The sequence below is a fragment of the Orcinus orca genome, chromosome 12, assembly GCF_937001465.1.
Source record: "Orcinus orca chromosome 12, mOrcOrc1.1, whole genome shotgun sequence".
NCBI classification, from domain to species: Eukaryota; Metazoa; Chordata; class Mammalia; order Artiodactyla; family Delphinidae; genus Orcinus; species Orcinus orca.
The window spans coordinates 82918543-82940008 of record NC_064570.1 but is presented as its reverse complement, the minus strand read 5'-3'; the positions used below and the strand labels follow the sequence as shown (position 1 = coordinate 82940008).

At 36.1% G+C, this 21466-nt stretch overlaps 1 protein-coding gene across 3 annotated transcripts in view; it reads left to right on the top strand.

Moving 5' to 3' along the window:
* Positions 1 to 21466, top strand: part of ADGRB3 (adhesion G protein-coupled receptor B3) — a 793577-nt gene that overhangs the window by 461194 nt on the left and 310917 nt on the right. For all 3 annotated transcript variants that reach the window (XM_004270131.3, XM_049695237.1, XM_004270132.3), the window contains one exon: positions 5283 to 5323. In XM_004270131.3, coding sequence (XP_004270179.1) covers positions 5283 to 5323 — 41 coding nt within the window. The remainder of the gene's footprint in view (positions 1 to 5282; positions 5324 to 21466) is intronic.

Here is a 21466-nt window from a genome sequence, read left to right as displayed (position 1 = left end):
ACAATTAACAGTGGGGATAGAAAAAGGGTAAGCTTAGCAAAATCCAGATAGTATTAATGTAATGTCTTTATATCTAAAGTTTTGGAAATGAAGAGAGGCTTTGGAGTCTCAGTTGAACAGTCTTTCTCCTGTCCACGTACAAGAACTCAATGTGCAATTCACTGGAAGATGTGACACAAGGACTCGCCCTGGAACATCTTGCTCAGAGCACTGGAAATGTTGAAAGAGTGACAAGGAGGTCACTGGCCTTCTCCAAGTCCTTAGAAGCTTTGTCTATGAGCTTGCTTTACCTCTACAGACAAGAGGATATTTTTTGTTTCAAGAGGACTATGAAAGGTACAAGAAAGTTAAGAGGTTTCCAGATTAGGAATTTACTGTGGCATATGAGGACTAAGCATTCGAAAATGTAAAGAAAAGCAGCGTGAAGTAACCATGTTATTTCTGTTGTGTGTCCATGCTTCTACAAATGTGATATAGATTAAAAATTATAAGGGGTGGAGGGAGTCATTAGAATGTATCTTCCTAAGTTAAGCCCCAATCTCAAAATTCCTGGAGCCAAGGAACCTACATTTTTCATCAGCATCCCAGGTGATTCAAGAGTAGGTCCAGAGAAAGCGCCTTGAAAATAATGAAGATAGCAAGAGTGTAATTAAGATAGCATGTGAATTGAATTTATTCAGAACTTAAAAGCACCAAGGAAAAATTAAAGTAACTTGGTTCAGCATTCATGTTTATTGTGACTTTTATCTTTTCTGTAAATGACTTCCTTCAGGCATTTGTTCAGGTATCATCTTACTGGTGAAGTCTTTTCAATATACAAAATTGCAATCCATTCAACTTCCCAGTCTTTCCTACTCATGTATTTTACTTTTCATCATAACACATATTACGACCTAGCATATTATATATTTACTTCTTTATATTTTTTGTCTCTCTCCCTGCCCCCTTCATTATAACTATGTGTATGAGGCAAGGATTTTGTTTTGTTAAATGCTGTAGCCCCAGTGCCTCCAAGGTGTCTGGAATGTTACAGGTGTTTGCTAAGTGACTTTTGCATGAGTGGATGAGCTTGTTTTGATCATCTTCCTGGCTCACTCTTCTGACTTCTTCTCTCTATACCATAGTGAGATGTTTTGAAAATATTCCATAGGGGAAAAAAAAGACTTGGAAGAGAGTTTTGTAAAAGAAAAGGAATTCATTTATAAATGTCATTCTAGAATCATTAAGGGCTAGGGCTAGAAAAGATGTCTAAATTCCCTATTCTGCAAACAAGAAAATAGAAAAGTTATGAAGATCAGAGGAAAAGAGAGAACCACCTATAAAAATACATGGACAAAGCCAGTGATGTATTGTATTGTTAAATAGATACACAGACAGTCACCAACTTACGATTTTTTGACTTTATGATGGCGGGAATGTGATACGCATTCAGTGGAAACCATACTTAGAATTTTGAATTTTGATCTTTTTCTGGGCTAGAGATATGCAGTAGGGTACTCTCATATGATGCTGGGCAGTGGTCCACAGCTCCAAGTCAGCCACACAACCACAAGGGTGCACAACTGATATACTTATGACCATTCTGTAACCATACAACCTTTACTGCATTTCACTTCCAGTACAGTATTCAATAAATTACATGATATATTCAACGCTTTTTATTAAAAAAGGCCTTGTGTTCGATGACTTTGCCCAGATGTAGGCTGATGTAAGTGTTCCGAGCACATTTAAGGTAGGATAGGCTAAGCGATTATGTTCTGTAGGTTAGGTGTATGAAGTGCGTTGTCAACGTATGATATTTTCAACTTGCAATGGGTTTATCAGAATGTAACCCCATCACCAGTCAAGGATGATCAGTAATGGTTTGCTTGATGAGACAGAGAAGAGAAGTAAAAGAAAATATCAAAGACTGTTAAAGCACTAAAAGTGCTGTGTAGAACATCTATGGTAATTAGAAAACTTGGGTCACGGTACATTTTTAAACGCTTAAAAGTGGGTGAGTACAAATGTTTAACTCAAGTTCAACTATACTGTTTTCAGTGGAGTCAAGAGACAGTTCTTTGACCAAAAATATGTTTTTCAAGAACAACGTATTCTTTCCAAAAGTTTTCAAATACATTCAGTTTTAATATTTTAAGTGTCAATTATATTGACAGCTCTATAAATTAATCTTCTCTAGCCGGTTTGACTCATTTACCTGACAGCTTTTGCTTTCTTAGTTTCATGCTTTTCTTAAATCCACTTTTGTGAGTTGGTTCACAGCCTACCTATTTGCCTCTTGCTTCTGTCATTGCGTTTTGTTCCCGCTCTCTGTCGGGCTTGCCATTTCCTGTTATTGATTTTCTGTAAATTCCTCATGACAGATCTTGCAGCAGAGTACCTTTGAGGAAAGTATCTGAAAATTATAACAAATATTTTACAAGTGGTTTCCTTTAGCCAGGTTTTCTGGGTTTTTTTTTTCATGTATAGAATTCATTCATCATTGGGTTTTGCTTTCTTTACCATCTCGCATTCTTATTCTCTAAGTGACTGGTCTATCCAGGTACTAAGATTCCTCTAGTTTGTTTGTTCTGCTTATTTTTGTAAATTTCAGATGTTTCCATAACTGACCTCAGCTCATTGGCCCACGTATGGGTGACTGTTCTGGAATGAATGTTCACAGAGGGGTGCCTGTCTTTTGTGTAGGTCCGGAATGTACAGTGAAATGCAAAATTGCGTGGTGTGTTTTGGAACCTATAATTCTCATGTGGATTGTTTCTAAATTTTCACAAGGACAGAAAGAGAGAGAATCATGAGATCTAAGGGGTGAGTGGTGAGGAAGTTAGTGGGTGAAACTGAGGGTTGACAGAGGCATGGATAAGAGTAGAAGAGGCATTTCTCACCTTTATACTTTCGTTTTAAGGTGGAAATTAGTGTCTTTCAAGGGGTAAAATGGAAGGTGATATCTAAACAATTAAGTTCATATTCTATTTCTTTTCTAATATTATTATCTTTTGTCGCAACCTGTTATGAGCTTTAATTATGAAACAGTAATCCTATAATCAGTATCCTGCTTTGGTTTATATAGAGATTGAACTTAATCTCACTCGTACATTACTGAAGAAGTGAACTCGGTGTAGAGGACCTGTAATCTCAAGGTCCTCACCTACGCATACAGTCTATATCCATGACACGTATACTCCCATGACCTTCATTGTCATACTCCAGGGATAATTTTCTTTCTAGAAAGTGCTCTGAGCTCTTTTGAACAGAACCCTAGATAAATATAACATAACTTTATTATACGACATTGTAGCTCTGCTGAGGATTTCTTAGAAAGTCACAAGCTGTATAAGGATTTCAGGTAAAACCAGACCGGGTCTCATAGGACAGAGAAAGAAACCAATTTGAAACACTATCGCCCTCCCCATGTCTTGAACATCCATATCTATGGCTCCTGTGAGAACTAGAAAAGGGCCCATTTATTCCATGGAACTCTCTCTGACGCAGGCCATGATGCTCTGTCCATAATTTGTCCTTTAAAAAGTAAATTATCAACTAGTGACATTTATATGAGCATGTCTCTTTTTTTGTTATTCCATGAACATTCTATGTGTGTTCCTCTTCAATCTCTGTAAGGCTATAACCCATTTCAGGGAAGGGAATATTTTTTTATGTTCTAAGAGCATAGTTTATAGGTATGAGCATCTGATAAGAAGGATGCATTAGAGATGTGGTCTTTGAGGGATTTTGGAGAATGGTAATGGTGCTAAAATATGGGGGTTAGTCAATGTCCCAATTAAAATGAATAATGAGAGTTGGGGTAAATTTCACCAGTTTTAGAATAATGAGCTAAGTTTCTTTTTCCTAGTGGAATTCTAGAATGGACTCAGCGAGCAGCACTTAGAAAGGCAGTGTTTCACAAAGAACTTGCCTAGACTTTTAAAGGTGTTGTTTTGCCAGATACACGCCAGTGATTATCTACTTGGAAACAAGACCGAGGGCAGGTTCTCTGAGGGAGCATGACCCGCTGCGGGAAGCAGCCAGTAGGCTGTTTCAGGACTATAAATTTCACCTGCCTTGGCCTATTCATCACTTTTATCACTGACTTGTTGGATGAGCCCATAGATACCATGTTTGTTTCTTAATCATGCAGTGACACAAAGTTAAAGAGTGAATATGTGTGATGTCAAAATCAGAATTCAAAAAGCTCCTGAGAGACTTCAGTGGGTAATAATACCTGTCAAGCTCAGGGGAAGATTACCAAAATATCCCATACACCGTTGGAATGCATTATTAGGCATATGGCACCTACATTTCAGAGGCAATAGTACCGCTTTGTCCTGTGCAGGTAGGATACAGGTGGATGGGTTCCCTAGACACACTTTAAAGTGTGTGCTCCAGGAGATGAATGTCGTGGAGGATGAGAGAACTTGAAAGCTACAGAGTGTGTTTAATAGAAAAGAGAAGAGGATCTGTGGATAGCTCACAACATCAGAGAAGAAGAATTACTAGGTTAGTTTCAACGGGAAAAATAGGGCCCAATAAATGTGACAGAAAGACAGAAAGAAAAACATTCCAACAATTAGTCTCTTCAAAACAGAAGGTACTTGGTGGATAGTCCAATGTGGAAAACTCATTGTGTCGTGCTGAAGATCATTGTGGTTACTCATTACATAATGATTACACTGAATAAACATTTAGCATGTTTTTCCCATAGTTTTATTAGATGTGATTTTATAGGAATATGATCTGTTGATTAAGAAAATATTGCAAGTCTACAGACTCTCTGGAAATGGACAATTAATGCAGCCATGTCTTGCCTTTTGGAAGCTGCACCACTGGAGGCTGAAGAGGAAGTGGCAGGTGTGCCTAATGCGGAAAGTTTCACTGTGATTGAATTATTATAAATATTGTAAATATTAGATATTGAAAATACTTTGGCTTCTTAAAAGAAATAATCCAGCAATTACTATTTTAGGGGAAAAAAATGAAATAGAAATCATCAAAGTATGTACCTTGTCATTTATGAGGCCTTCACTTATGATTTAGAAAAAAAACAACTATGGGTTATGATGTTTGGAATAAACGTAAAGTTTTCATGAATAAAATTTCATAAAATGGGCCATTAAACCTATGAGAAAGGACATGCAAATTTTTAAAGCAAAAAAAATAGAGGTGGAATCCTTAAAGAATCTTACTGCAGGATAAGAGATGTGCCATTCTTTCTGCATTTCACATAATCCTTCAGTTTTTTATGTATGTACTCAAGATACATTTATTCTTTCTCTGCTTATTTTTAGGGTACTTTGAATCCTTATTGTGTGTTATGGGACTCAAAAACGTAAGTGACAGATGTTTTCTTACATGACTTTGGACTAAACATTCAAAGCACATTAAGTTATTTCAGCTGCTTTCTAGTCAACAGGAATATGATAAGTCAGTGGGATGTGAGTTACACTAGGAGAGAAAGCAGTCTTCTTTTTGAACCTGTAGGACAGCATGATGAATGTGTTTGTGTGTGATGATGCCATCAGGTTACATCCCAAGGTAGGATTGCATTACCTGATGTGTAAGTCACATTGTGATGTGAATTCCATGAGGATTTTTAAAAGCTCTAATATTTTAAAATTATAGGAGCTCAGATGCTATTTCAACATTTTGCCCTAGTAATTCAGCTAAGAATCGCAGAATAAAATAGCAATCTATATGGTCATTTAGCCAATACATTACCTTGAATCTATTCAAGGTATGACCTTGAATCTATTATCAGAGTAATGCGATATTTATATGGTCCTTCCAAATTGTTTTGTTATAAAAACATTGAGTGACATTTAATTTTCTTATTCATATAGTAAGGATGAATAATTCTTCCATGTATTACTTCGTTTGTAACAAGTAATTGCAATATATCTGGTCAAAATCATCTTAATCTCATTGGTAATGCTATGAGATTCTAAGGTCTCAAAGAGCAGAAAAATCCATGATTAAGGATTAATTAGACTCCCATACTTTAAGTACTTCTGTGGGTTTATTTCAGTGGAGTAGCCAGGTTATACAATCTTGGCTTGTTTTGTTTTGCATGGAGGGGGATAAATGTCAATCAATCTCAAAAGCTAATACCACCATGTATACGCTGTCAGTTAACACACCACATTGTTGGGTTCTATGTATTCTATGATTTCCCCGCATGTTCTTCACCCTAAATTGGATCTACATCTAAGGTTTTATGATGTTACTTGTTTCTCATCAGTAGTTATGGAGAGTCTAGAAGAGGGACATTCTTAGACTTTCTAAGTAAAGAGCAAACCTACTGGAAATGTGCTAATTCTTAAGGATACTGATGTAATTTAAACTAGTATTTATGTGGGTGAAAAATCAATGATATTAAGCATGATTTTTTGCTATAGATTCTGATATTCTAGGGATCCTCTTCTCCTAGGAACCGTAGTGCATATGGAGAATCCCAACTTGTCCTGGTGATAACATGAGCTGGATGTTTCTCACTGATGTTATTTTTTTTTTTCTTTTTAAAACCACATAGAGAAATCCATGGTCATAGAATTTTTGCAAGATTTCCTCTTTACCAATAGCCAGAGAAGATGCTGGTAGTATATTCTAAGGCACTGTTTAGTATGTTGTACAGACAAGGGAAAAATAAAAGGCTACAAAAATCTAATTGAACGTTTTCTACTCAAGAAAATCATGCCATCTTAAGCACCTGACTACAGATACTTGCATATCTCCATGAATAATAACCAACTTTTATTTAGTTTTATTACCTTTTTGGTGGGTAGAATGTATTTCTATGTGATCCAAAAAGGGGAACGTGCTGGTTATTCCAAAAGACCTTTGGGACTTACAGGGATATTACAGAAGAAACAATATTCCCTTATTCTGTGCCTCTCTGGGTTTGCTTTCAGTTTTTCTAAGGTTTTAAGTTTAATTTATAAAACTGTTGGGTCTTGAGGTCAGTGTTAAGTTTAGGAATCAATCATGCTCTGTTTTCTCTAACATCTGCTGACTCTTATCCATCACAAAGAACATGTCCTAGCTTTACAAACTTCAGCTTTTTAGTTGTCCTTGAAGAAAACAATTCAGCAATTGGAGGTGTGCTTAGCTGCCTTTCAGATCAGATTATCTCCAGAGATCAGTGCAGTTCATGTTTCCTTGATGTATCTGAAAAGTGATCAAAAAGCTTTCCACTATGACAGAACTTCCATCCCATCACACGTTTTACCAGACTCTTTCATCATTAAATTCCTTTTCTGGGTGAGTTTTAAACAATGAAGTTTAAGACAACTTTATTTTCTTTCTTCACATCTGTTCTGTTTTTGTTTTTTTTTTTAACATCTTTATTGGAGTATAATTGCATTACAATGGTGTGTTAGTTTCTGCTTTATAACAAAGTGATTCAGTTATACATATACATATGTTCCCATATCTCTTTCCTCTTGCGTCTCCCTCCCTCCCACCCTCCCTATCCCACCCCTCTAGATGGTCACAAAGCACCGAGCTGATCTCCTTGTGCTATGCAGCTGCTTCCCACTAGCTATCTATTTTACATTTGGTAGTGTATATATGTCCATGCCACTCTCTCATGTTCACATACACAATAGTTTTATCGATGCAATGATGTTAACTTTGAGTATAAGACCTCTAAAAATAGTTAATGAAGAGATACGGCTATTCCTTTTTACACAGAAAAGCGTTGATCTAAATGGTGTTTTCAAGATTGCAGTAACAAAATTGGAATTAGAAGTTGTCTTTTAATTTTGGTTTACATAATCAAATTGCCTTAATTTTTTATTGAGGTATATTTGACATATGATATTATATTAGTTTCAGGTGTGAAATATGGTTCACTATTTGTATACACTGCTAAATGATCACCACAGTAAGTCTAGTTACCATCTGTCACCATACATAGTTACAAATTCTTTTTCTTTAAGAACTTTTAAGATTTACTCACAGCAATTTTCAACTTTGCAATCTGATATTATTAACTATAGTCATCCCCTGTGTACTGTACATTACATTACCAGGTTCGATTCATTTTGTAACTGGAGGGTTTGACCCTCCCCCTTTACCCATTTCACCCACACCCATCTCCCCTCCCCTCTGGCAATATCAAGTTGCCTTACTTTTAAATATTTAAAGTTAAATTTTAATTACAAAAATAATGCATGAGTATCTTTTACTTGTAAAACTATAAAACATAACAGCTAAGGCACAAGACCCCATTAATCATTAATAACTTGGGTCTCCACATCCACCACCTCTCCAAGGTCACTCCTACTTATATTTTTTTATGTATAATTTCAGGCATCTACTTATGCATTGACACACATGTGTAGCCATAGAAATTAACACTATTTTAACATAAATATTGTCATACTGTATATAACACTTGTTATCTTAAATTTTTAATTCAACGATTATTGTGGAAGTTTTAAAATTTCACTACATATGTTTTATCCCTTGTACCTGCTGCATTGTATAGATATATCATAATTTATCTAGTATTCCCAATATTGGTGGCATTGAAGTGGTTTTCAATTTACTTTATTGTACAAACTGTTCTTCTGCGTACCTCCTTGTACATCCCTCCTTGAGGTGGTCTTTCACAATCCAACTTGTTACCCTGTTGTTCTCTTTATATAACATTATTTTACATTCTTCACAGCATGCATTGTTACTTTTTATTTATTTTTCTTGCTTACTCTCTGTCATCCCCACTAGAGAGTAAATACCACAAGAGAGAGACTTTACCTTTCTTATTCACTAACTGCACTAATGCCTGATACACCTGCACATAGTATGCATTCAACAAATACTTATTGGTTAGTTTTGTATAAGAATAAATGTTTGAATATTTCTCAGGTATCTTTTTTACTTAAGAATTATTTTCACTTCTGTTTCATTTTATTAGTGACATATACTTCTAGCAATCATTAGATTGGAAGACTGAAGGGAGAATGCTTTGGCGTGTTACAGTACTAAGGTCCATCATAAACAATTAACTTTAACTCTAGTGATAATCTACTACCTTGATAATCCCAAACAAAGCCTTTTTATTTTACTCTGCTTAGGCTCAAGAGTTTTAGACAATTATAAAAGACATTTTTATTCTGCTTTGAGTAACTGATTAACAGGATGTAGAAAATGCTTCATCATGGGTGACCCATGAAGTAAACTGAAAGTACTTTCGTCACTTCAGAAAAAGGCTTATTTTAGTTACAAAAAGTGGGTTTTTTCATTGTTTTTTTATTACACTTGTGTGATTGATAATTTGCACATTCTTTGGGCTACTCCAAATTTGGATTTTGGTTATTGGATCATGTGTGTTGACTACACACATGGGTTTTCACTGGAAAACCCATAATCCTTCCTTTATGTGAACCTGCAGTGTTTCTCCATGGGTTTCAGTAGCACCATCTGATTCTAACAGGTCTGTGAAATATCATGTTTATTCTCAGAAAATGTTTCGGAGGTTTTTTTTTTCCTTTTTTTAATGCAGTATAGTTGATTACAATATTATATTAGTTTCCAGAGTACAACATAGTGATTCAACATTTTAATAGATTGTGCTCCATTAAAAGTTATTACAAAATAATGGCTATATTCCTATGTGCTGTACAATATATCCTTGTTGCTTATTCATTTTATACACAATAGTTTGTATCTCTTAATCCCATACCCCAAAATTGTGATCCATCCCCATCCCTCTCCTCACTGGTAACCACTAGTTTGTTCTCTATATCCGTGAATCTGTTTCTGTTTTGTTATATGTATTCATTTTATTTATTTTTTATATTCCACATATAAAAGAAAACACAGAGATTTTGTCTTTCTCTAATTTCACTAAGCATAATATCTTCTGGGTCCATCCACATTTTTGCAAATGGCAGAATTTCATTCTTTTTTATGGCTGAGTAGTATATATATTATATATATATCACTGAGTAGTATATATAAATATATATATATATCACTTCTTCTTTATCCATTCATCTGTTAATGGACACTTAGGTTGCTTCCATATCTTGGCTATTATAAATAGGGCTGCTATGAACATTGGAGTGCATATATCTTTTCAAATTAGTGTTTTTGGTTTTCTTCAGATATATACCCAGGCGTGGAATTGTTGGATCATGTGGTAGTTCTATTTTTAGATTTTGGAGGAACTTCCATATTATTTTTCATAGTGTCTGCACCAACTTACATTCTGAGCAACAGTGTACTAGGGTTCCATTTTCTCTACGTCCTCACCAATATTTGATATTTGTAGACTTTTTGATGATAGCCATTTTGAGAGGTGTGAGGTGATACCTTATTGTGGTTTTGATTTTTATTTCACTGATGATAACCGATGCTGAGCATTTTTTCATATGCCAGTTGGCCATCTGTATGTCTTCTTTGGAAAACTGTCTCTTCAGGTCTTCTGCCCATTTTTTAATTGCGTTGTTTGGATTTTTAATATAGAGTTGTATGAGCTATTTATATATTTTAGAAAGTAACACCTTCTCAGTCATATTATTAGCAAATATTTTCTCCCATTCCATAGGTTGTCTTTTTGTTTTGTTAGTGGTTTCCATTGATGTGTAAAAACATTTACATTTAAGTAGATCACATTTATTTATATTTTATTTTGTTTCTTTTGCCTTAAAAGACAGATCCAAAAACATATTGCTACAATTTATCTCAGAGTGTTATGCCTGTGTTCTTTTCTAGGAGTTCTATTGCTTCAGGCCTTACATTTAGATCCTTAACCCATTTTGAGTTTATTTTTGTATGTGGTGTGATAAAGTGTTCTGGTTTCATATTTTTACACTCAGCTGTCCAATTTTCAAAGCAGCACTTATTAAAGAGACTGTCTTTTCTCCCAGAGGTTCATGGGTTTATTTCTGGGCTCTCTATTCTGTTCCATTGATCTATGTGTCTGTTTTTGTATCAGTATCATGCTGTTTTGAATACTGTAGCTTTGTAGTATAGTCTGAAGTCAGGGACCAAGACACCTCCAGCTTGGTTCTTTTTTCTCCAGATTGCTTTGTCAATTCAGGGTCTTTTGTGGTTCAATATGACTTTTAGGATTACTTGTTCTAGTTCTGTGAAAAATGTCATTTTCATAGGGATTGCATTAGATCTGTAGATTTCTTTGGGTAGTATGACCATTTTAACAATATTAATACTTCCAATCCAAGAGCATGAGGTATATTTCCATTTCTTTGTATCATCTTCAGTTTCCTTTTTCAATGTATTATAGTTTTCAGAGTATAGGTGTTTCACCTCCTTGGTTAAGTTATTTCTAGGTATTTTATTCTTTTTGATGCAAATTTAAGTAGGATTGTTTTATTGCTTTCTCTTTTTAATAGTTCACTATTAGTGTATAGAAAAGCAACAGATTTCTGTATATTAATCTTGTATGCTGCAACTTTACTGAATTCATTTATTAGTTCTAATTGATTTTTGGTGGAGACTTTAGGGTTTTCTATGTATATTACCATATCTTCAGCAAACAGTGAGAGTTGTACTTCTTCTCTTACAATTTAGATGTCTTTATTTCTTTTTCTTGTCTCATACTGTGATCAGGACTTCCAGTACTATGTTAAATAGAAGTGGTGAAAGTAGACATCCTTGTCTTTTTCCTAATTTTAGGGGAAAGGCTTTCAGTTTTTCACCAGTGAACATGATGTTAGCTGTGGGTTTGCCATAAATTGCCTTTATTATATTGAGATATGTTCCCTCTATATCCCCTTTGGTGAGTTTTTATCATGAATGGATGTTGAATTTTGTCAAATGCTTTTTCTGCATCTATTGAGATGATCATGTGATTTTTATCCTTCCTTTTGTTGTTTTGGTGAATCACACTGATTGATTTGTGAATGCTGAAGCAGCCTTGTATCCCTGGAATAAATCCAACTTGATCATGGTGTATGATCCTTTTTATATATTGTTGAATTTTGTTTACTAATATTTTGTTGAGAATTTTTGCATCTATATTCATCAAATATATTGGCCTGTAAATGTCTGTTTTTGTAGTATCTTAGTCTGGTTTTGGTATCAGGGTAATCGTGGCCTCATAGAAAGAATTTGAGAGTGTTGTGTTCTCTAATTTTTGGAATAGTATGAGAAGGATAGTTATTAGTTCTTCTTTATATGTTTAGTAGAATTCACCTATGAAGCTGTCCACTTCTGGACTTGTGTTTGCTTGAAGTTTTTAATTGCAAATTCAATTTCACTACTGGTAATTGTTCTGTTCAAATTGTCTGTTTATCCTTGTTTCATTCTTGGCAGGTGTTGGTCACCAGAAATTTGCCCATTTTTTCTATGTTTTCCAATTTGTTGGCATATAACTGTTCATACTGTTCTCATGATTTTTTGAATCTCTCTGGTGTTAGTTGTTATTTCTCCTCTTTCACTTCATATTTTGTCTATTTGAGTCCTCATTATTTCATGGTGAGACAGCTAAAGGTTTATCATTTTTTTTGTCCTTTCAAAACACCAGCTGTTGGTTTCATTGAGTTTATATTTTTCTTTTTGTGGTCTGTGTTTTATTTATTTCCTCTGTGATCTTTATTATTTTCTTCCTTCTGCTGACTTTGGGCTTTGTTTATTCTTCTTTCTCTAATTCGTTTAGGTAGCAGGTTAGGTTGTTTATTTGAGGATTTTTTATATCTTTAGGAAGACCTGTATCACTGTAAACTTCCCTCTTAGTACTGCTTTTGATACATGCCATAAATTTTGAAAAGTTGTGTTTCCATTTTCATTTGTCTTGGCATATTTTCTGATTTCCCCTTTGATTTCTTCATCAAACCATTGTTTTTTTTAGTACCATGTTGTTTGGTCTCCATGTGTTATTTTCCGATTCTTCTTTCTGTAGTTGATTTCTAGTTTCATACCATTTTGTTTGGGAAAAAAAAAAACACTTTATATATCATAATTTTTATCCACTCAAGTTTGTTGAGACTTGTTTTGTGGCCTAGCATGTGATCTATCCTGGAGAATGTTCCATATGCACTTGAGAAGAATATGTATTCTGCTGGTTTTGGATGTAAAGTCCTGTACATATGTATTAAGTCCGACTGGTCTATTGTGTCATTTAAGACCACTGTTGCCTTCTTGATTTTCTGTTTGGATGACCATCCAGTGATGTCAGTGGGGTGTTAAAGTCCCCAACTGTAATTGTACTATTATAAATTTCTCCCTGTATGTCTGTTAACATTTGCTTTTTATATTTAGGTGTTCCTATATTGCATACATATATGGTAATGAATGTAATATCCTCTTCTTTTGTTGATCCCTTTATCCTCATATAATGTCTTTCTTCGTCGGTTGTGAAAGTTTCTTATAAAGTCTATTTTGCCTGATATGAGTACTGCTACCCTTCTTTCGACATTTCTGTTTGCATCTTCTCTCTTTCATTTTGTATATTTCTTGACCTCTGATGTGAGTCTCTTGTAAGCAACATATAGATGGTCTTTTTTTTTTCTCAAATCAGCCACCCAATGCCTTTTGATTAGAGCAATTAGTCTGTTGAAATTTAAATAATTATTGATAAATATGTACTTATTACAATTTTACAACTTGTTTTCTGGTTGCTTTTGTAGGTCTTCTCTTCTTTTTAGATTCCTCCTTTGTGGGTTAATGATTTTCTTTAATGGTATGCTTGTGTTCTTTCCTCTATGGTTTTTGTGTATCTATTGTAGGTTTTTGATTTGTGGTTACCATGAGGTTCATATATAATGTCTTATGACTGTATTTACTTGTTTCAAACAGGAAGTTTCTTTTTCTAGAATTTTTTAACCTCTTTTTTGCAGTATAATTGCTTTACAATGTTGTGTTAGTTTCTGCTTTATAACAAAGTGAATCAGCTATATGTATACATATATCCCCACATCTCCTCCCTCTTGCATCTCCCTCCTGATCTCCCTATCTCACCCCACTAGGTGGTCACAAAGCACTGAACTGATCTCCCTGTACTATGAAGCTTCTTCCCACTAGCTATCTATTTTACATTTCGTAGTGTATATATGTCAATGCTACTCTCTCACTTCATCCCAGCTTGTGCTTCCCACTCTCCATGTATCAAGCCCATTCTCTACATATGTGTCTTTATTCCTGTCCTGGCCCTAGGTTCTACAGAACCTTTTTTTTTTTTCTTTTAGATTCCATATATATGTGTGAGCGTATGGTATTTGTTTTTCTCTTTCTGACTTACTTCACTCTGTGTAACAGACTCTAGGGCCATCCACCTCACTACAACTAGTTCAATTTCATTTCTTTTTTGAAATGGCTGAGTAATAGTCCATTATATATATGTGCCACATCTTCTTTATCCATTTATCTGTTGATGGACACTTAGGCTGCTTCCATGTCATGTCCTGGCTATTGAAAATACTGCTGCAATGAGCATTGTGGTACATGTCTTTTTTGAATTATGGTTTTCTCATGGTATATACCCAGTAGTGGGATTGCTGGGTCATATGGTAGTTCTATTTTTAGTTTTTTAAGGAACCTCCATACTGTTCTCCATAGTGGCTGTATCAATATGCATTCCCACCAACAGTGCAAGAAGGTTCCATTTTCTCCACACCATCTCTAGCATTTATGGTTTGTAGATGTTTTTTTGATGGCCATTCTGACTGGTGTGAAGTGATACCTCATTGTAGTTTTGATTTGCATTTCTCTAATGATTAGTGATGTTGAGCATCCTTTCACACGTTTGTTGGCAATCTGTATATCTTCTTTGCAGAAAGTCTGTTTAGGTCTTCTGCCCATTTTTGGATTGGGTTCTTTGGGTTTTTTTGATATTGAGCTGCATGTGTTGCTTGTATATTTGGGAGATTAATCCTTTGTCAGTTGCTTAATTTACAAATATTTTCTCCCATTTTGAGGGTTGTCTTTTCTTCTTGTTTATGGTTTCCTGTGTGGTGCAAAAGCTTTTAAGTTTCATTAGGTCCCATTTGTTTATTTTTCTTTTTATTTCCTGTTCTCTAGGAGATGGGTCAAAAAGGATCTTGCTGCAATTTATGTCATAGTGTGTTCTGCCTATGTTTTCCTCTGAGAGTTTTACAGTGTCTGGCCTTACATTTAGGTCTTTAATCCATTTTGAGTATATTTTTGTGTATGGTGGTAGAAAGTGTTCTAATTTCATTCTTTTACATGCAGCTGTCCAGTTTGCCCAGCACCACTTATTGAAGAGTCTGTCTTTTCTCCATTATATGTTCTTGCCTGCTTTGTTGTAAATTATGTGCCCATATGTGCATGGGTATATCTCTGGGCATTCTATCCTGTACTATTGATCTATATTTCTGTTTTTGTGCCAGTACCATACTGTCTTGATTACTGTAGTTTTGTAGTATAGTCTGAAGTCAGGGAGCCTGATTCCTCCAGCTCAGTTTTTCTTTCTCAAGATTACATTGGCTATTCAGAGTCCTTTGTGTTTCCATACAAATTGTGAAATATTTTGTTCTAGTTCTGTGAAAAATGCCATTGGTAGTTTGATAGGGATTGCATTGAATCTGTAGATTGCTTTGGGTAGTGTAGTCATTTTCACAATGTTGATTTTTCCAATCCAAGGACATGGTATATCTCTCCATCTGTTTGTATCATCTTTAATTTCTTTCATCAGTGTCTTATAGTTTTCTGCATACAGATCTTTTGTCTCCTTTGGTAGGTTTATTCCTAGGTATTTTATTCTTTTTGTTGCAACAGTAAATGGGAGTGTTTCCTTAATTTCTTTTACAGATTTTTCATCATTAGTGTATAGGTGTGCAAGAGATTTCTGTGCATTAATTTTGTATCCTACTGCCTTTCCAAATTCATTGATTAGCTCTAGTTGTTTTCTGGTAGTGTCTTTAGGATTCTCTATGTATAGGATCATGTCATCTGCAAACAGTGACAGTTTTACTTCTTTTCTGATTTGGATTCCTTTTGTTTCTTTTTCTTCTTTGATTGCTGTGGCTAAAACTTTGAAAACTATGCTGAATACTAGTGGTGAGAGTGGGCAACCTTATCTTGTTCCTGATCTTAGTGGAAATGGTTTCAGTTTTTCACCATTGAGAGTGATGTTTTCTGTGGGTTTGTCATATATGGCCTTTATGTTGAGGTAGCTTCCTTCTGTGCCTACATTCTGGGCAGTTTTTAACATAAATGGGTGTTGAATTTTGTTGAAAGCTCTTTCTGCATCTATTGGGATTATCATATGGTTTTTATCCTTCAGTTTGTTAATATGGTGTATCACATTGATTGAATTGTGTATATTGAAGAATCCTTACATTCCTGGGATAAACCCCACTTGATCATGGTGTATGATCCTTTTAATGTGCTGTTGGATTCTGTGTGGTAGTATTTTGTTGAGGATTTTTGCATCTATATTTATCAGTGATAATGGCCTGTAGTTTTCTTTTTCTGTGACATCTTTGTCTGGTTTTGGTATCAGGGTGATGGTGGCCTCATACAATGAGTTTGGGAATGTTCCTCCCTCTGCTATATTTTGGAAGAGTTTGAGAAGGATAGGTGTTAGGTCTTCTCTAAATGTTTGATAGAATTCACCTGTGAAGCCATCTGGTCCTGGGCTTTTGTTTTTTGGAAGATTTTTAATCACAGTTTCAATTTCAGTGCTTGTGCTTGGTCACTTTATATTTTCCATTTCTTCATGGTTTAGTCTTGGAAGGTTGGGCTTTACGTAGAATTTGTCCATTTCTTTGTTGTTGTCCATTTTATTGGCATAGAGTTGCTTATAGTAATCTCTCATGATTCTTTGTATTTCAGCAGTGTCAGTTCTTACTTCTCTTTTTTCATTTCTAATTCTGTTGATTTGAGTCTTTTCCCATTTTTTCTTGATGAGTCTGGCTAATGGCTTATGAATTTTGTTTATCTTCTCAAAGAACCAGCTTTCAGTTTTATTGATCTTTGCTATTGTTTCCTTCATTTCTTTTTCATTTATTTCTGATCTTATCTTTATGATTTCTTTCCTCCTGCTAACTTTGGGATTTTTTGTTCTTCTTTCTCTGATTGCTTTAGGTGTAAGTTTAGGTTGTTTATTTCAGATTTTTCTTCTTTCTTGAGAGAGGATTGTACTGCTATAAACTTCCCTCTAAGAACTGAGTTTGCTGCATCTGATAGCTTTTGGATCATCATGTTTTCATTGTCATTTGCCTCTAGGTATTTTTTGATTTCCTTTTTTATTTCAACAGTGATCTCTTTGTTATTTAGTAACATAATATTTAGCCTCCATGTGTTTGTATTTTTTACAGTTTTTTTTTCCTGTAATTGATATATAGTCCCATAGTGTTGTGGTTTAAAAAGATACTTGATACAATTTCAATTTTCTTAAATTTACCAAGTCTTGATTTGTGACCCAAGATATGATCTATCCTGGAGACTGTTCCATGGGCACTGGAGAAGAAAATGTGTTCTATTGATTTTGGATAGAATGTCCTATAAATATCAATTAAGTCCATCTTGTCTAATGTGTCATTTAAAGCTTGTGTTTTCTTTATTTTTATTTTGGATGATTTGTCCATTGGTGAAAATGGGGTGTTAAAGTCCCCTACTATTATTGTGTTACTGTCGATTTCCCATTTTATGGTTGTTAGAATTTGCCTTATCTATTGAGTTGCTCCTACGTTGGGTCCATAAGTATTTACAATTTTTGTATCTTCTTGGTTTGAGCCCTTGATCATTATGCAGTGCCTTTCTTTGTCTCTTATAACAGTCTTTATTTTAAAGTCTATTTTGTCTCATATGAAAATTGCTACTCCAGCTTTCTTTTGATTTCCATTTGCATGGAATATCTTTTTTCATCCCCTCACTTTCAGTCTGTATGTGTCCCCAGGTCTGAAGTGGGTCTCTTGTAGACAGCGTATATATGGGTCTTGTTTTTGTATCTATTCAGCCAGTCTGTGTCTTTTGGTTGGAGCATTTAGTCCATTTACATTTAAGGTAATTATTGATATGTATGTTTCTATTACCATTTTCTTAATTGTTTTGTGTTTGTTTTTGTAGGTCTTCTCCTTCTCTTGTGTTCCCTGCCTAGAGAAGTTCCTTGAGCATTTGTTGTAAAGCTGGTTTGGTGGTGCTGAATTTCTTAACTTTTGCTTGTCTGTAAAGTTTTAAATTTCTCCATCAAATCTGAATGAGATCCTTGCTGGGTAGATTAATCTTGGTCGTAGTTTTCTCCCTTTCATCAGTTTAAATGTGTCCTGCCACTCCCTTCTGGCCTGCAGAGTTTCTGCTGAAAGTTCAGCTGTTAACCTTATGGGGCTTCCCTTGTATCTTATTTGTTGCTTTTCCCTTGTTGCTTTTAATATTTTTTCTTTGTATTTAATTTTTGATAGTTTGATTAATATGTGTCTTGGTGTGTTTCTCCTTGGATTTATCCTATATGGGACTCTCTGTGCTTCTTGAACTTGATTGACTATTTCTTTTTCCATGTTAGGGAAGTTTTTAACTATAATCTCTTCAAATATTTTCTCAGACCCTTTCTTTTTCTCTTCTTCTTCTGACACCCCTATAATTTGAATGTTGGTGTGTTTAATGTTGTCCCAAAGGTCTCTAAGACTGTCCTCAATTTTCATTCCTTTTTCTTTATTCTGCTCTGCAGTTGTTCTTTCCACTATTTTATCTTCCAGGTCACTTACCTGTTCTTCTGCCCCAGTTATTCTGCTATTGATTCCTTCTAGAGAATTTTAAATTTCATTTGTTTTGTTTCTCATCATTGTTTGTTTGCTCTTTATTTCTTGTAGCTCCTTGTAAAACATTTCTTATATTTTCTCCATTCTATTTCCAAGATTTTGGATCATCATTACTCTAATTTCTCTGAATTCTTTTTCAGGTAGACTGCCTATTTCCTCTTCATTTCTTTGGTCTGGTGAGTTTTTACCTTGCTCCTTCCTCTCCTGCATATTTCTCTGTCTTCTCATTTTGTTTAACTTACTGTATTTTGGGTCTTCTTTGCACAGGCTGTAGGTTCATAGTTCCCGTTGTTTTCGGTGTCTGTCCCCAGTGGATGACATTGGTTCAGTGGCTTGTGTAGGCTTCCCGGTGGAGGGGACTGGTGCCTGTGTTCTGGTCAGTGGGACTGAATCTTGTCTTTCTGGTTGGCAAGACTGTGTCTTGTGGTGTGTTTTGGGGTGTCTGTGAACTTATCACTTTAGGCAGGCTCTCTGCTAATGGGTGGGGTTGTGTCTTGCTAGCTGTTTGGCATGGGACATCCAGCATTGTAGCTTGCTGGCCATTAGGTGGGGCTGGGCCTTAGCATTGAGATGGAGGCCTCTGGGAGAGCTCTTGATGATTGGTATTACATGGGGCCAGTAGATCTCTGATGGTCTAATATCCTGAACTTAGCTCTCCCACCTCAGAGGCTCAGACCAGACACCAGGCTGGAGCACAAAGACCCTGTCAGCCACATGTCTCAGAAGAAAAGGGAGGGAAAAAAAGGAAGAAAAAAATAATAATAAATAATAAAATATTAAAAATTATTAAAATAAATTATTAAAATTAAATAAATAAATAATAATTTAAAGAGAGCAAACATACCAATAAACACATCCACCAATGATAACAAGTGCTAAAAACTATACTAATATAAACAGAAAAATCAGAAACAATTCAGTCGCACACAGCAAACCCCACAACTACAGTTGCTCCCAAAGTCTACCGCCTCAATTTTGGGATGATTTGTTGTCTATTCAGGTATTCCACAGATGCAGCGTACATCAAGTTGTTTGTGGGGAATTAATCTGCTGCTCCTGAGTCTGTACGGAGAAATTTCCCTTTCTCTTCTTTGCTTGCACAGCTCCTGGGGTTCAGCTTTGATTTTGGCCCAGCCTCTGCATGTAGGTCACCCTCTAGCATCTGTTCTTTGCCCCAACAGGAGGGGGTTAAAGGAGCAGCTGATTAGCAGGCTCTGGCTCACTCTGGCTGGCAAGAGGAAGGGGTATGGTAATCAAATTGGAAAGGGGGGCAAGCCTGAGGCAGCAGAGGCCGGCATGACATTACAACAACCTGAGGTGTGCCGTGTGTTCTCCCGGAGAAGTTGTCCCTGGATCACAGGACCCTGACAGTTGTGGGCTGCACAGGCTCCCGGGAGGGGAGGTGTGGATAGTGACCTGTGCTTGCACACAGGCTTCTTGGTGGCTGTAGCATTAGCATTTCATTCCTGTCTCTGGGGTCCGTGCTGATAGCCGTGGCTTGTGCCCATCTGTGAAGCTTATTTAGGCAGTGTTCTGAATCTCCTATCCTCGCGCACCCCAGAACAATGGTCTCTTGCCTCTTAGGCATGTCCAGACATTTTCCTGGACTCCCTCCCGGCTGGCTGTGTTGCACTAGCCCCCTTCAGGCTCTGTTCACGCTGCCAGCCCCAGTCCTCTCCCTGGGATCCGACCTCCGAGGCCCGAGCCTCAGCTTCCAGCCCCGCCCGCCCCGGCGGGTGAGCAGACAAGCCTCTCAGGCTGGTGAGTGCTGGTCAGCACCCATCCTCTGTGCAGGAATCTCTCTACTTTGCCCTCCTCACCCCTGTTGCTGCGCTTTCCTCTGTGGCTCCAAAGCTTTCCCCCCACCCCCCTCCAGCCCCATCTCTGCCAGTGAAGGGGCTTCCTAGTGTGTGGAAACTTTTCCTCCTTCATAGCTCCCTCCCAGACGTGCAAGTCCCATCCCTATTCTTTTGTCTCTGTTTTTTTCTTTTTTCTTTTGCTCTACCCAGGTACGTGGGGAGTTTCTTGCCTTTTGGGAAGTCTGAGGTCTTCTGCCAGCATTCAGTAGGTGTTCTGTAGGAGTTGTTCCACATGTGGTTGTATTTTGGATGTATTTGTAGGGAGGAAGGTGATCTCCAGGTCTTACTCCTTGCCATCTTGAAGGTCCCCGTGATCCCCTTCTCTTTCTTCTCCTTCTGGGACCCCTGTAATGTAAATGTTGGTATGCTTAACGTTGTCTCAGAGGTCCCTTAAACTGTTCTCATTTAAAAATATTTTTCTTTTTGCTGTTCTGTTTGGGTGATTTCCATTATTCTATCTTCCAGTTCACTGAAGTGTGCTTCTATATAACTTAGTTTGGTAAGTCCTTCTAGTGTGTTTTTAATTTTAGTTATTGTATTCTTCAGTTCTGATAAGTTATTTTTCATATTTTCTAGTTCCTTGTTAAAATTCTCACTGTGTTTATCTATTATTTTCCCTAATTCAGTTAGCATTCCTAATGATTTGTACTCTTTATCTGGTCAATTTTAAATTTCTGTTTTATTATTTTTTCAGAGGTTTTCTCCTTATCTTCCAGTTGAAAGTAGTTCCTCTGCCTTTTCATTTTGCTTAACTTTCTCTGTCCCTATGAATTTAGGTGAAAGTGTTAGCTAATGCAGTGGTAAATTGGTGTTCTTATATAGGAGCTTTCCTATATAGTCTGCACGTGCCCAGTGGTTTTGGTGGGGGAGTTGAATTTGATGTGAACAAAAGTCACATTTTTCCTTGGTGTGTGCTGGCAGCTATTA